Consider the following 12,880-nt stretch of genomic DNA (forward strand, 5'->3'; position numbering starts at 1 on the left):
ATTTGTTGGGGGCTAACCACATCACTGTCAGCCTTATAGAAACCATGTGGAGCCTAGTAGAAATCAGATAGCAGTCTTGAATTTGAATAATGAGTGTAAAATAAGTTTTGTATTTTTTTTTTTCATGGAAGAAAGTCTTCGGAGTTTTTTGACCATAGCATATGTTCATTTTCCTTAGTCTGTGAATAGAGTTGATGCCAGAAAAGACAAACATTATAAGTAGGGTGAGGTCAGTGAAATTTTCCAGGCCCAGTTAATTTGGAAATTATTTGGTAACCTGACTTAAATTCTGATGAGCTTGTAATCCAAAATAATGGTGCTCTAGGCAATTTATATCATGATTAATTTCAAGTCCTAGTGAGGCTCAAAAATAGGAATCACTGATGCATAAGATTTTGTTGGCACAATTTATTTCGATACAGACTTGATTAGACAATCTTAAATGATTTAAATATATGAGGTCAAAGGAAAATTATTAACTTGTATAGCCAGGGCAGTAATTTCAGTATGTATTTTTAAGCTTTCTTGGTTTTAAAATCTAAAAGACAAAATCTGTGTCCTAAATTTGTAAGTGTGCTGACTTCTGAAATGACTTAATGAGGTTACTTCTTTTCATTATCTGCTTTTCTTAAGTCTGGTTGTGTTTGAACATTTTAGGTCATTTATAGCAAGTACACTGACCTGGTTCCCAAGGAAGTCATGAATGCAGATGACCCAGACCTACAAAGACCTGATGAAGAAGCCATTAAAGAGGTAACTGGGAATTGATATATATATATATATATAATTACGTCAGATGACTTTTTACATTTTTATTAACTTCCAAACCACTCAATGTGGTGTTTCTTATTTCAGATAACAGAAAAGACAAGGGTAGCCTTAGAAAAATCTGTGTCTCAGAAGGTTGCTGCAGCCATGCCAGTTCGAGCAGCAGACAAACTGGCTCCTGCTCAGTATATCCGGTATGATTATACCTAGAAATCTTAGTGTCAGGTCGGACTTGATTGGACTTGGAAGTCCTGGTATTCTTTCATTATCCTACTTAGTCACAAATGTAAATTTGATATTTTGAATAATGATTTACATTTATTGACTGAAAACAATTGACAGTGGAAGAATTTAAGGTGTCTGCTTTGAAGATACTAGCTGTTATGCTATTTCCAAAATATATTTTTTGTTTTTAGAAATTAATAGTTACTTAAAGTTTATGATCTAAACTAAAATTATTAGTTTTATATATATATATAATAGTCATTATGTAATATTAATTACATATTTTACATAATATATATTACATAATATAATATAGAATATTAATACTACATTAATATCATTTACATAACAGTAGGTATCTCTAATATGTCTAAATTTTGAGGGATTTCACTCAACTAAATCTTTGTGTAGAGAGATAATTCACATATAGATATGGGAAAATTCAGAGCTGGTAGGGTTGCTACCATTATTATTTCTGTTTTATAATCTATGATTAGTCAAAAACTACTAACTGTAAATTACCTGCTGAGAATATTACACGTTGTTTTTTCTTCAAATGCCGACCTATAAAATAGGTATTATTTTCTAGACCTCTGATCTGTGAAACTGAACCCTGTGTCTTCCATGGTAGAAAATGGACAGGGATAGATTATTTGCAAACTAATACAACTCTAGTTTACATTTTGCTGGTAACTTACACTGTTACAAGTGCTGTTAGTTCTCTTAACCTCCATTGCTATCGCTTTACCCAAATATTTTGCAGTTTTCTATTAATACTTTGCAAAAGGATTTGACAGCGCCATCTAGCTTAGTGCTGTAATAGTAGAAGAATACCTCTTGAAGGCTTGAACTAGTTACATCTTTAGTTTCATCTGCATTCTTCAGATATACACCATCTCAACAAGGAGTGGCTTTCAACTCTGGAGCTAAACAGAGAGTTATTCGAATGGTGGAAATGCAGAAAGATCCAATGGAGCCTCCAAGGTTCAAGTAAGTAGCTGGATTCCTGAGAATGAACCACTGTTCTTCAAAAGGTATCAAGGAGAAAAATGTCCCAGAAGTCATTCAACAAATGAATGGAGAAACACATTGTGGACTATCTATACATGGAATCTATACTGTGGAGCAATAAAATCTATCTATACATCTATCCTGTGGAGCAATAAAAAGGCATAAACTTTTAGTAAATGCAGTAATGTGGATGAATCTCAATTTTGCTGAAAGAAGCCAGACAAAAACAAGTACAGACTATATGATTCTGTTTATATAAAACTCTATGATAGAGAATGCAAACTCATCTATAGTGACAGGAAGTAGATCAGTGGATGCCTGTGGGAAAGGATTGGAGGGACACCGAGGAGATGAGAGGAATAAGAGATATAGGCAAGGGGCATACAGAAACTTTTAGAAGTGATGGGTATTTTCACTGTCCTGACTGTAATGATGGTTTCACAGGTGTGTACTATTTCAAAACTTAGATTGTACATTTTCAGTATCTAGTTAATTGCATGTCATTTGTACCTCAGTAAAGCCGTCTTTTACAAAGGAGAAAAGTATACCGCTCTGTGAAATGGTAATGGTATTTTGGAGGTGAGGTGAGTAGTGATGGTAACAAGGTTGGGCATGTTTTAGTAATTGTTGAAGCTCACTAATTGTTGTATGACAGCTGGGCATTCATTTTATATTCTCTCTGTTTGATGTTTTTTATAATAAAAATGAGGATGGGAGACATGAGACATGATAACTAAAAGGGGAAAATGTATAACACTCTCTGGTTGTGCTTTGATTTATGCTTCAGGATCAATAAGAAAATTCCCCGGGGACCACCTTCTCCTCCTGCACCTGTCATGCATTCTCCTAGTCGAAAGGTAAACTTCGCTGGAGTCTAAAATACTTTTTTTGTACTCATGATTATTCATAAATAACTTTTCATAGAATAAACTCTAGATGCCTATACAGCTACATTTCCCTATACATACTGTTTTTTTTAATTTGTTTTTCAAGATCTAAAAAGGACCCACTCAGGACTATAGTGTCTAATTCCAGAGTGTTTATGAGAATGTATATAAATTAGTTTTATTATTATTAACCTAATCCCTGCTTTTAATAATGAGTAGGGTCTGCTGTTTGACAAGAAGGATTTATAATTATAGGAAGTGAGTGCTTGGGATCATTAGTTCTCTGATAATCCAAGTGGCTTTTTTTAGTTATGTTTTATTACCCAACTGAAAGAACAAATCTTCATCTGAAAGAAGTCATATCACTTTAAATATGGAAAAATACTAACCAGCATTTCTTACTATTAAAAATAACTTGTGGATTATTTTTCATTTTTTATATTAAAGTTATTACTAGAATCCATGATATGAAAACATAGTATATAGTGCTACCAAACAAACGGCACTTTGGCCTTCGACTAAATCCACCCATATGTCAGTGTATATTAAGCTGTCTTTGAAGAAAAAGATTGCACTTGGGCTTTTAACTAGACTATAAATCTAAAAATGTCTCTTCTTCCATTCTTCTGTCAAATCAGATGACTGTGAAAGAACAACAAGAGTGGAAGATTCCTCCTTGTATTTCAAACTGGAAAAATGCAAAGGTAATTAAGTTGTCATAAAATTATTCTATTATTAGAACCTACTAGAAAGCACCCAGGAAGGCACTTCAGCCTGGGTAACTTTAGATGAAATCTTAGCATCTTATTTAGCTGAATGTTTTCAAATAGGAACACACAACTTACAATGACTTGACTTTTTTTTTAATGTAATAGATACGTAGTATGCCAAGCACATGAATACCATGTAGTTTCTTTTTGTGAATTGTAGTTACAAGAAGCACAGAGAGAAGGAATAGGTAGAATAAAGTAACATATCAATGAACCACAGTATTCTTTCAGAACTCAAATTTATATCTAAAATTATTTCTGAAAGAAACTACTAATTTATATAATTATATGACAAACAGAGTAAATGTTTGGGTATGTCCGTACTTTAATTGTTAACTATTTGTTTCTGTTTACAACAATGCATGTGTAAGCTATTGAAATCCTTTTTATCTCTACTCATTGTCAAAGCTTCCAGGAGTCATGAAGAATCTAAAATCATGTAGAATAAAATTCGTAATCACTCTCTACTCTTTTCCTCCAAATCATATTTGGTGATTCTGTTTTTAGTGGTGAAGAAGGTCAGTTTAACCCATGGATTAAATGTAAATTATTCCTCAAAGGAAGTTAGGTACCCATCCTAAAACAAATAGATTGGTCTGATTTGGATGTACATATTACATCGATTAATATGTATGTAACTATATGGTTTCTTGAGCTGATTCTATAACACTTCTTGTATTAGAAATAAAGACCATGGACCTAGAGGTCAGCATTTGGGAGTCTAGTCAGAAATCTGGAAAAATAAAGCTAAGCCTGAAAATTACACATGGATGGTCAAGCATATTCCTTGAGTTGTTGAAATAGGATACAAAATTTCAGAACACAAAATCTCATTTATCTAGCAAACTTTTATCTTTTTTCCATTTATTAAAACTTGCAGGGTTCTAGGAATCTGGCAAGTCATTAAAACAGTACCACAGATTAAACTACCTATCGATACCATGATTTTAGTAATTTATTGCACTCTTGTGTGTCTGTTTATGTTCTTATAGAACAACTATGTAGCTATTTGATAGTGATTTCCTTTTATTATAGTTCACAATAATTTAACATGAGAATCTGTTTTCCCAGCACTTGGACTCTGAGGTCTTACTGCCCAAGTTTAAATCCCATTTCCTAAGCTCTATACCCTCAGTATCTTCATCTGTGAAGTGGAAATAATGTTACCAGCCTTACAGAGTCACTGTGAAGGTTCATTGGGACCATACATGTAAAGTGCTTAAACAGTCCTGCTCACAAAGCACTCATTGCCAGCTATTGCTGTGGTTGCATAATTGTGAAGAAGGATGTAAGAAAAGAACTACAGCTAAGTGGTTGTCAAAATGGGTATATTTAAATCTAATTTTAAAGAATCTATTGTCACACTTTTGTGACTGGTGTTCTATGCTTTCACACTAGGGTTATACAATTCCATTAGACAAACGTCTGGCCGCTGATGGAAGAGGACTGCAGACAGTTCACATCAATGAAAATTTTGCCAAACTGGCTGAAGCCCTCTACATTGCTGATCGGAAGGTAGGCCTATTAGAATTTAGTTGTTTAATGCTCTTGATAATTTGTAAATCCATTCTTGGTTACCTAAGATACTCTTTGTTTGGGGGTTTTTCCACTTGCATTGAGGAATAATTGACATACATCACTGTAAACTCCAAGGCATTCAGCATGATGGTTTGATTTACATAAGATACTGTTATTTTAATAATAATAATAAAGGGAGAAATGTGGGATTCACATATAAATCAAGTATAAAAATCAAACGAATATTCATATTTGACCTGATTGTTTATAGTTCATAATGTGTGATCAAAACCGAAAGTTTTTGTGATGACTGCCCTTGTACTGTTCACCATGTAAGAATTTATTCACTATGTAAGAATGTGTTCACCATGTAAGAACTTGTTCATTATGCTTCAGAAGATTGGAGACTGACGAGAATTAGGCTGGGGGTGGATTAATGATTGTGCATTGAGCATTGACTCCCCTATACAGAATTTTATTGTTGTTAACAACCATTTGATCAATAAATATGAGAGATGCCCTCTCAAAAATTAAAAATTAAAAAATTATAAAAAAAAAAAAGATACTGTTATTTTAGCTACAGTATTGAGTACCTAGAGAGGCTCTTAACTGTGGTATGGTTGCCAGAGATGGCAGGGGCTAGTTGCAGCTCTGTACCTGGATTCAGCCTTTGTAGACTCAATACACATAACTCACCACTGATAATGTGACTTCCTCACAACATTCCGGAATAATGGTTCATTAGGTTGTTACCATATTGTAAAGATTTCTAGCTACTATTTGTAGCTTCATTAATTTTCCTCTTTTAAGTGTAGATGTCTCCCAAAAGGTCAGTACCAGTGAAGGGCAAATAAACATCTGATGAATTGAATGCTACAGAAAATGGCATCCATCTATTAATATTATGGTATTAATACATGACTTTGAAGTTCTCACACATCATGGCATGTGTTTAAACGTAAAAAAGTATAGCTTCTGTTTGCAGTGAACACTCTTAAAAATTGTCTCTTGCAGATGTAGGCCAAGACTTTGAGTTGATTTGATTGATTTTGAAAACATAACCAGTTTCTGTTGTTACAGATACTGAAAATCGAACTCTTGTTTAATTTTATTTTTTAGATTGTCTCTGAGAAAGCAGTATTGAAACACTGACTTACAAAATTGATTGGGGTCACTATAGTTTCAACCACTAAAATATTGCCCAGAGTGAAAAACTACATTTGCAGTGTCTTCCATCTGAGCTGTGTTTTAGTCTACAGGAATCTTTGTTTTAATCATCAGTAACAAACCTTAACTCTTTATAACTGCTCTTTTAAGCCAGACTTCTGTAGAAAATTAGATGATACCTATAAGCTCTCATTATTTATCCACTGATAGTATCTTACTTAACATCTGGCTTTACTAAGTAAGTACTGCTTACTTAACAACAGGCTCGGGAAGCTGTGGAAATGCGTGCTCAAGTAGAGAGAAAGATGGCTCAAAAAGAAAAGGAGAAACATGAAGAAAAACTTAGAGAAATGGCCCAGAAAGCCAGGGAGAGAAGAGCTGGGATCAAAACCCATGTGGAAAAAGGTATGACGGTCTCATTACTGAGTTGAATTTACTTTGTGAACAATATATATCTTATTTTGAAAATCTGAATTGTTTTTACTGTAAAAACAAGCAAAAGTAGTACATACATATACAGAGAATGTAGATACTTCAGAAATAATGTAGAATTGAAAGTAATTTCTGCCATATTAAACTGAAGCAGTAGAAAATGAAGACTGTATAGTTAAATATGGACCTTAATTATGGGGCTACACTGGAAGTTTTTAAAGTTCAAAAATTATGTATTACTTAAATGATAGGATTGATTTTCTCATATTTTAATTTTCTTGGAACTTAGAAAGAGAAAGGAGATCTCTAGCTGAATAATTTAGCATCCCCACATGTAAAATAACCAAGTTTTTCTGTCTTGTAGGCTAACATGCCTCCAATCATTAAGTCTGCCAATATTTTCTCTCTGGGTTTATTTAGTGGTCTACTTTGGTATATTAATTCAGTTAGAATGAGAAGACTAATTCTAATTCAAGAAAATTGTCAGGGTGATTTTCGTTTCTTTAATAAATCCTAGACTAGTGCAATTAATTATCCATTTCATTGAGTATCTACTATGTGCAAGGTTCCCTTCTAGACACAAGGTTTTCTGTTAAACACATGCTGGAAGGGTATAGCTCTAATGAGTGTTAGAAAGATTAAAAAAGTTAATCATGTAGTATATTAGAAGGTAATAATTGCTCTGGAGAAAATAATAAAACAGAGAAGGGGGCAAAAGTACCAAAAGGAGGAAGTGAAGAAAATAGGCCTCATTTCTGAGATGGTAACATTAGCACAAAAACTTGAAGGAAATAAGGAAGTATGAGCCGTGGATAATTGGGGGAAGATCACTCCAGAGAGAGAAGGAATAGCAAATACAAAGACCCTGAATCGGGTTCAGGGAAAAGCCAGGGAGGCCTGTATGGAGAGATTAGAGTAAGAAAGCTGAGTCCTAGGACATGAGTTGTCAAGAGTAGTTATGGCAAACAGATGAGTAGTTAAGACATTTTCTGAAATCAAAGTGCAGTTTTGTTGGAAAGAAAGTATGTGGCCTTTTAGCCATTTTAAGGATGGCTTTTACTTCAAGTAACAAGGAAAGCAATTGAAGGGTTTTGAGCAGAGTGACATGATCTGACATACATTAGAAGGCTGTGGAATGGGCCTTTGGTGAAGCAGGGAAACCATTTGGAAGGTTACTGCAGTAATCCACATCAGAGCTGATAATGAGAGGTAGTGAAAACATGGTCAGATACTGGATGTATTTGGACATACATCCAGTAGCTGACAATATCTGCTTGGATTAGGTAGAAGTATAAGGGAAGAGGAGTCCAGGATGACTCCAGAACTTTTGACCTGAGCAGCTGGGAAAGATTGAGTTGCCACTTACTAACGTTGGGAGTGCTGCACAGGGAAGAGATTTGAGAGGAAAAGATTAGGAATTTAGTTGTGGACATGTTAAGTTTAAGATGGAGGTGTCAAGCAGGCAGTTGGTTGTAGGGGTCTAGAAGATGCAACTGTAAGGAAGTTACCAGGATTTTAAGTAGTGATCCACTTCCTTGAATCTTATTTGAATGACTTGATGACGCAAAATATAAAAACTTGCCTGTAGCACAAAAACTTGAAGGACATTTCAAGGTAAGTTAAAGACATCAGTACAGTTTACCCCAAACACTTCAGCTGCATGCATGATTTCGGAATTTACATTCAAATATGAAACCAATAAAGTTTCAAATTAATTGCAAGTAAGGTTAAAAGTAACTACAGTTAAAAGGGCTGAATGTGACTACAAAGAAGTTCATGAAATTTTCTGTGTATGGTTTAACTGATGTTCTCTTGTTCAAAATATTAATGGGTAATATAATGATGAAGTAATTTTCAACTCTGTCCACGTAGAGGATGGGGAGGCACGAGAGAGGGATGAAATCCGGCATGACAGACGAAAAGAGAGACAGCATGACCGGAATCTTTCCAGGGCAGCCCCTGATAAAAGGTAGGTGCTATTTGAGATAAATACAAAATTATAAAGAGTGGTCTTTATGAACCTTTAGCGAGGTGGTTTAGTCTCCTAAGATGAGTTTTGCTCTTCTTCCTTTCTAGTTTGATAACTTTATAAATCAGCACTTATTTTCTTGCACTCAACTACTTTTTCTTAGCAGAATAATTGACTATCCCTGGAAGTAATTTTTTTCTTCAATCACCCTGTAGAGTCAGGTAGAATTGAGAATAATGAAAATGTAGAAAAGGGAAATCAGATCATGTTTGTGAAAAGAAAATGCATAGGACTGTTCTGCTTGTTCTTTTCCAATTTCAAATGATGAGCCAAATTTATTATGTGCCTGTCCCTTTAGGCAGGAAATATGCTGCTTTACTTTTATTGAGATCCTTTTACATGCAGAATACTGTACTGAGTACAGTGTGGGGGAAGAGCAGGTTTTCTAAGAAGTGAAAATTGGCCTCTTCTGTGAGCATTTTCACTTAAATTTAGAAAGACAGCTATCATAAAATTATTTGGAAAATTGACTAAGCGGTATTAGTACAAATTTGTATAGAACAAACAAGTTGCATGTATGGGGCTTGGAATAAAAGAGGGATTAGTGAAGTTTGTGGTTTACCAAAGGCTGAAGACTGAAATTGCAAAAAAGTAGAGGAAATGCAGTAATACAGAGGTAGAATTCTGAGGGAGGGTTAAATGCAAATATAAAATGTGTTATTTCCAAATAAGCAATTTCGCATGCTTTCATCATTGTATCAGCTGATACAATGTGTTTTTTTCAAATCATATCTTAAACATGAAAAAGAATGTTCCTTCTGGTGGTGGTCTTTCTTGTTTAATGGCATATTTCATCTCCCTGGGGAAGTGAGTCAGGGAGAGGCAGAAAATCTGAATTTAGAGTCGTGGGTAAATGTACAGTTTAGGAGAGAGAGGAATGAAATGTGAAAGTGTGCAGTTAAGTGACACTTTGGTCTGAAATTCCTAAGCTGTAAAAATCAACATGACTCTGCAGATAAATTGGGCCCATAAAACCAGTCAAGTGGCTATGAAAAATGTAACAGAAAAGCTGTAGAATTCTGATTGGATGAAAATCAGATTATCTGTAGGAAACAAAGACCTGAGCTTCTAAAATAAATGATGACAGTTACCATGGTTTCATTGCAATGTAGATTGCATGCATACTGAAGCAGCAGGGGAATTAAATTAATCTGAATGTTGAAAATCATTGACATGTTTTCCTCAGATTCTAATAGGATAAAATTTCTAAGTGTGGTGAAGTACAAGAACTGATTCTAGTTTATTGAAAACAGTTCATGTGATACATCTAGTTTGCATCCAGTACCCCTCCCAACCTTCATATAATAATAGCAAATATAGATCATACCAATTTCATATTTCAGCTTGCATTGTAAGATGTTGCTTGTATTAAAAACTTTCACGTCAAGAATGAATGAGTCTCTCAGCAATTCTTTCCAGCTAACAGGAAGGCCTAATTGTAAAACCCTACCTCTTCTAATAATCATGTATCTGAAATGCTGTGAGGGCTGCCAACTGATTATGCATTATCAGTTCAGAAGATGTGAACAAGACATACTCATTTCCTTTGCTTCTGAGATTGGTTGTTTTTAAATTGAGATTCAACTTGTCTGTGAAGTTTTCAGTTAGTGGCATTATATTTCAAAACAGGTCCAAACTGCAGAGAAATGAAAATCGGGATATCAGTGAAGTCATTGCCCTTGGTGTACCCAATCCTCGGACTTCCAATGAAGTTCAGTATGACCAAAGGCTCTTCAACCAATCCAAGGTACAGGGAACTTAGAGCATATCCTAAGTGTTAATATGAGTACTGACCCTTGGGGAAAAGGAAGTTAACATATTAAAGATTTGAGTCAGCTAAGGCTAGCATGATGACAAAAAATAGAAGCTGCATGTTATAACTGAAAAGACAAGATGAAATAGCTCTGATGTTGACCTCTTACAGTTGGCTAAGATTTGAGATACTCGTAGAAAATGAAAGAAATCAGGTGATAAAAGTTTGGTTCTGGTATATTAAGTTTTTATTTCTAAAATAGAGTATGATAATAGTGTCCTATGAACATATTTCTTGGGTTATTGTTCATTGATCTTTGAAAAAAAATGTTAATGCTATTGAAACACATAAACTTGGGATCTTTGAAAAACGAAGCTCTAAGACTAAAGTACTAGATTACTTAGTAGGAAACCTGGTTTCTAGTACCAGTTATTATTAACTAGTTAGGACACATTAGGCCTGAAGAAGTACCCAGATTGATTATTTACTGTACATAAGTCCGTGAGATCAAAGATAGGTGCACCTTTGCCCTCAAGGATCCCTCTAGTCTACTAAGAAAGACACATTTGCATGTATATAAATAAAAACAAAGCTGACTGTAGTAAGAACATAAAGGTATGAAGTCCTTCTGGGATATAAGGGGGAAAAGGGAATTATGACCCGGAGGTTTTAAGATTTGAAGGCAGCATTTGAGTTCTGTTTAATACGTTATTGAGTGCTTTTTATATTTCTGGCATTTTTCTAAGTCTTTTTATTTGTATTATCTCAATCCTAACAAAAACACTATGGTCATCCTGTTACAACCTCTATTTACAGAAGAAATTGAGACACAGAGGTTTAGCTAGTAACTGTTGGAAATAAAATGAAAACGTTGGCTGTCCTGATTCTTAACACACTATGCAGTGGCAATAAACTTTTGCCCAAGCAGAGGTATTTAGGCATGAAAGTTCCACATAATATTTATGACAGTCACTCTTAGAAGCTTAAGCTTAAATCATTTAGTTGTGATGAAAATATTTCTAAAAAAGCACATCCCTTTATTAATGAACCACCCAAATATATGAGATAAGTGTAAAGTTTTCATTAAGAACCTTATTGTCTCATGCTGTAATAGTGACGTTCTTAAGCAGTTAGGGGGTATAACATTGTTACTCTAAATGGCATTAGATAAATGCTTTAAGATTCTTTCATCTTCTTGCCATTATATCTGTACAAATTGAAATTGTCAAGTACTTGCTTATACTAGTCCCCAATTTTAATGACTTTACTAGAGTAGCCAGATCTTTAAAGTTTAAAGACTTGGTGAGTTTTTTAAGGAAGATTTTTTTTTTTTTTAGGTATTGTTGAAATACAATTTTATGTTGGTTTCAAATGCACAACAGTGTTACCCACCTTATCAAATCTTCACGTCCTCTTGTGTGGTTACTATCTATCAATGTAGAAAGATGTTACAAACTCATTAACTATATTCTCCATGCTCTACCACCATCCCAGTAAACAACTTGATGTTGTAATTGGGAATTATTGTGCCTCTTAATCCCCTTCACCCACCCCAACCCCTCCCCTTGGTAATTACTAGTCCCTTCTCAGTATCTCTGAGTCTACTATTTTGTTCCTTCTGTTTTGCCTTTTTTATACTCCACAGTAAGTGAAATCATGTGTTTGTCTTTCTCTGCCTGACTTATTTCAGAGCATACCACCCTCTAGATCCATCCATGTTGTTGTAAATAGATCTTTTTTTATGACTGAATAAATATTCCATTCCGTGTATGTACCAGACTTCTTTATCCTTTTATCCATCGATGGACACTTAGGTTGTTTTCCTATCTTGGCTATTGCAAATAGTACAGCGATAAACGTAGGGGTGCATGTCCTTGCAAATCAGGGATCTTGTTTGGGTAAATTCCTTGGAGTAGAATTACTGGGTCAAATGGTATTTAATGAAGATTTTTAATTTGTAGTTCAGATTGTTGAAAATGTGAGCTGTAAATGAGCAAGGGTTTACTTTTCACATGAATGTAATCAGATTCAACTTTTAATAAATAATACATATTTATTTAATATCCTGTTTTTCCACAGGGTATGGACAGTGGTTTTGCAGGTGGAGAAGATGAAATTTACAATGTTTATGATCAAGCCTGGAGAGGCAGTAAAGATATGGCCCAGAATATTTACAGGCCCAGTAAAAATCTGGACAAGGACATGTATGGTGATGACCTAGAAGCTAGAATAAAGACCAACAGGTACCAGGTCACACAGCTGTTTCAGTGTTTGCACCAGTGAAGACCAGGTATTTCATAGTCCGTTTCTTTTTCCCTAG

At 34.6% G+C, this 12,880-nt stretch overlaps 1 protein-coding gene across 1 annotated transcript in view; it reads left to right on the top strand.

Annotated features, from left to right (window-relative positions):
* The window catches only part of SNW1 (SNW domain containing 1), a 30,366-nt gene that overhangs the window by 16,811 nt on the left and 675 nt on the right, over nucleotides 1-12,880 (top strand). The window contains exons 4-13 of the mRNA XM_073242077.1: nucleotides 658-753; nucleotides 856-962; nucleotides 1,879-1,983; nucleotides 2,792-2,861; nucleotides 3,530-3,595; nucleotides 5,060-5,176; nucleotides 6,610-6,751; nucleotides 8,651-8,747; nucleotides 10,437-10,554; nucleotides 12,640-12,803. Of these exons, the coding sequence (XP_073098178.1) occupies nucleotides 658-753; nucleotides 856-962; nucleotides 1,879-1,983; nucleotides 2,792-2,861; nucleotides 3,530-3,595; nucleotides 5,060-5,176; nucleotides 6,610-6,751; nucleotides 8,651-8,747; nucleotides 10,437-10,554; nucleotides 12,640-12,803 (1,082 nt within the window). The remainder of the gene's footprint in view (nucleotides 1-657; nucleotides 754-855; nucleotides 963-1,878; nucleotides 1,984-2,791; nucleotides 2,862-3,529; nucleotides 3,596-5,059; nucleotides 5,177-6,609; nucleotides 6,752-8,650; nucleotides 8,748-10,436; nucleotides 10,555-12,639; nucleotides 12,804-12,880) is intronic.

Source organism: Manis javanica, chromosome 8, assembly GCF_040802235.1.
Source record: "Manis javanica isolate MJ-LG chromosome 8, MJ_LKY, whole genome shotgun sequence".
NCBI lineage: Eukaryota > Metazoa > Chordata > Mammalia > Pholidota > Manidae > Manis > Manis javanica.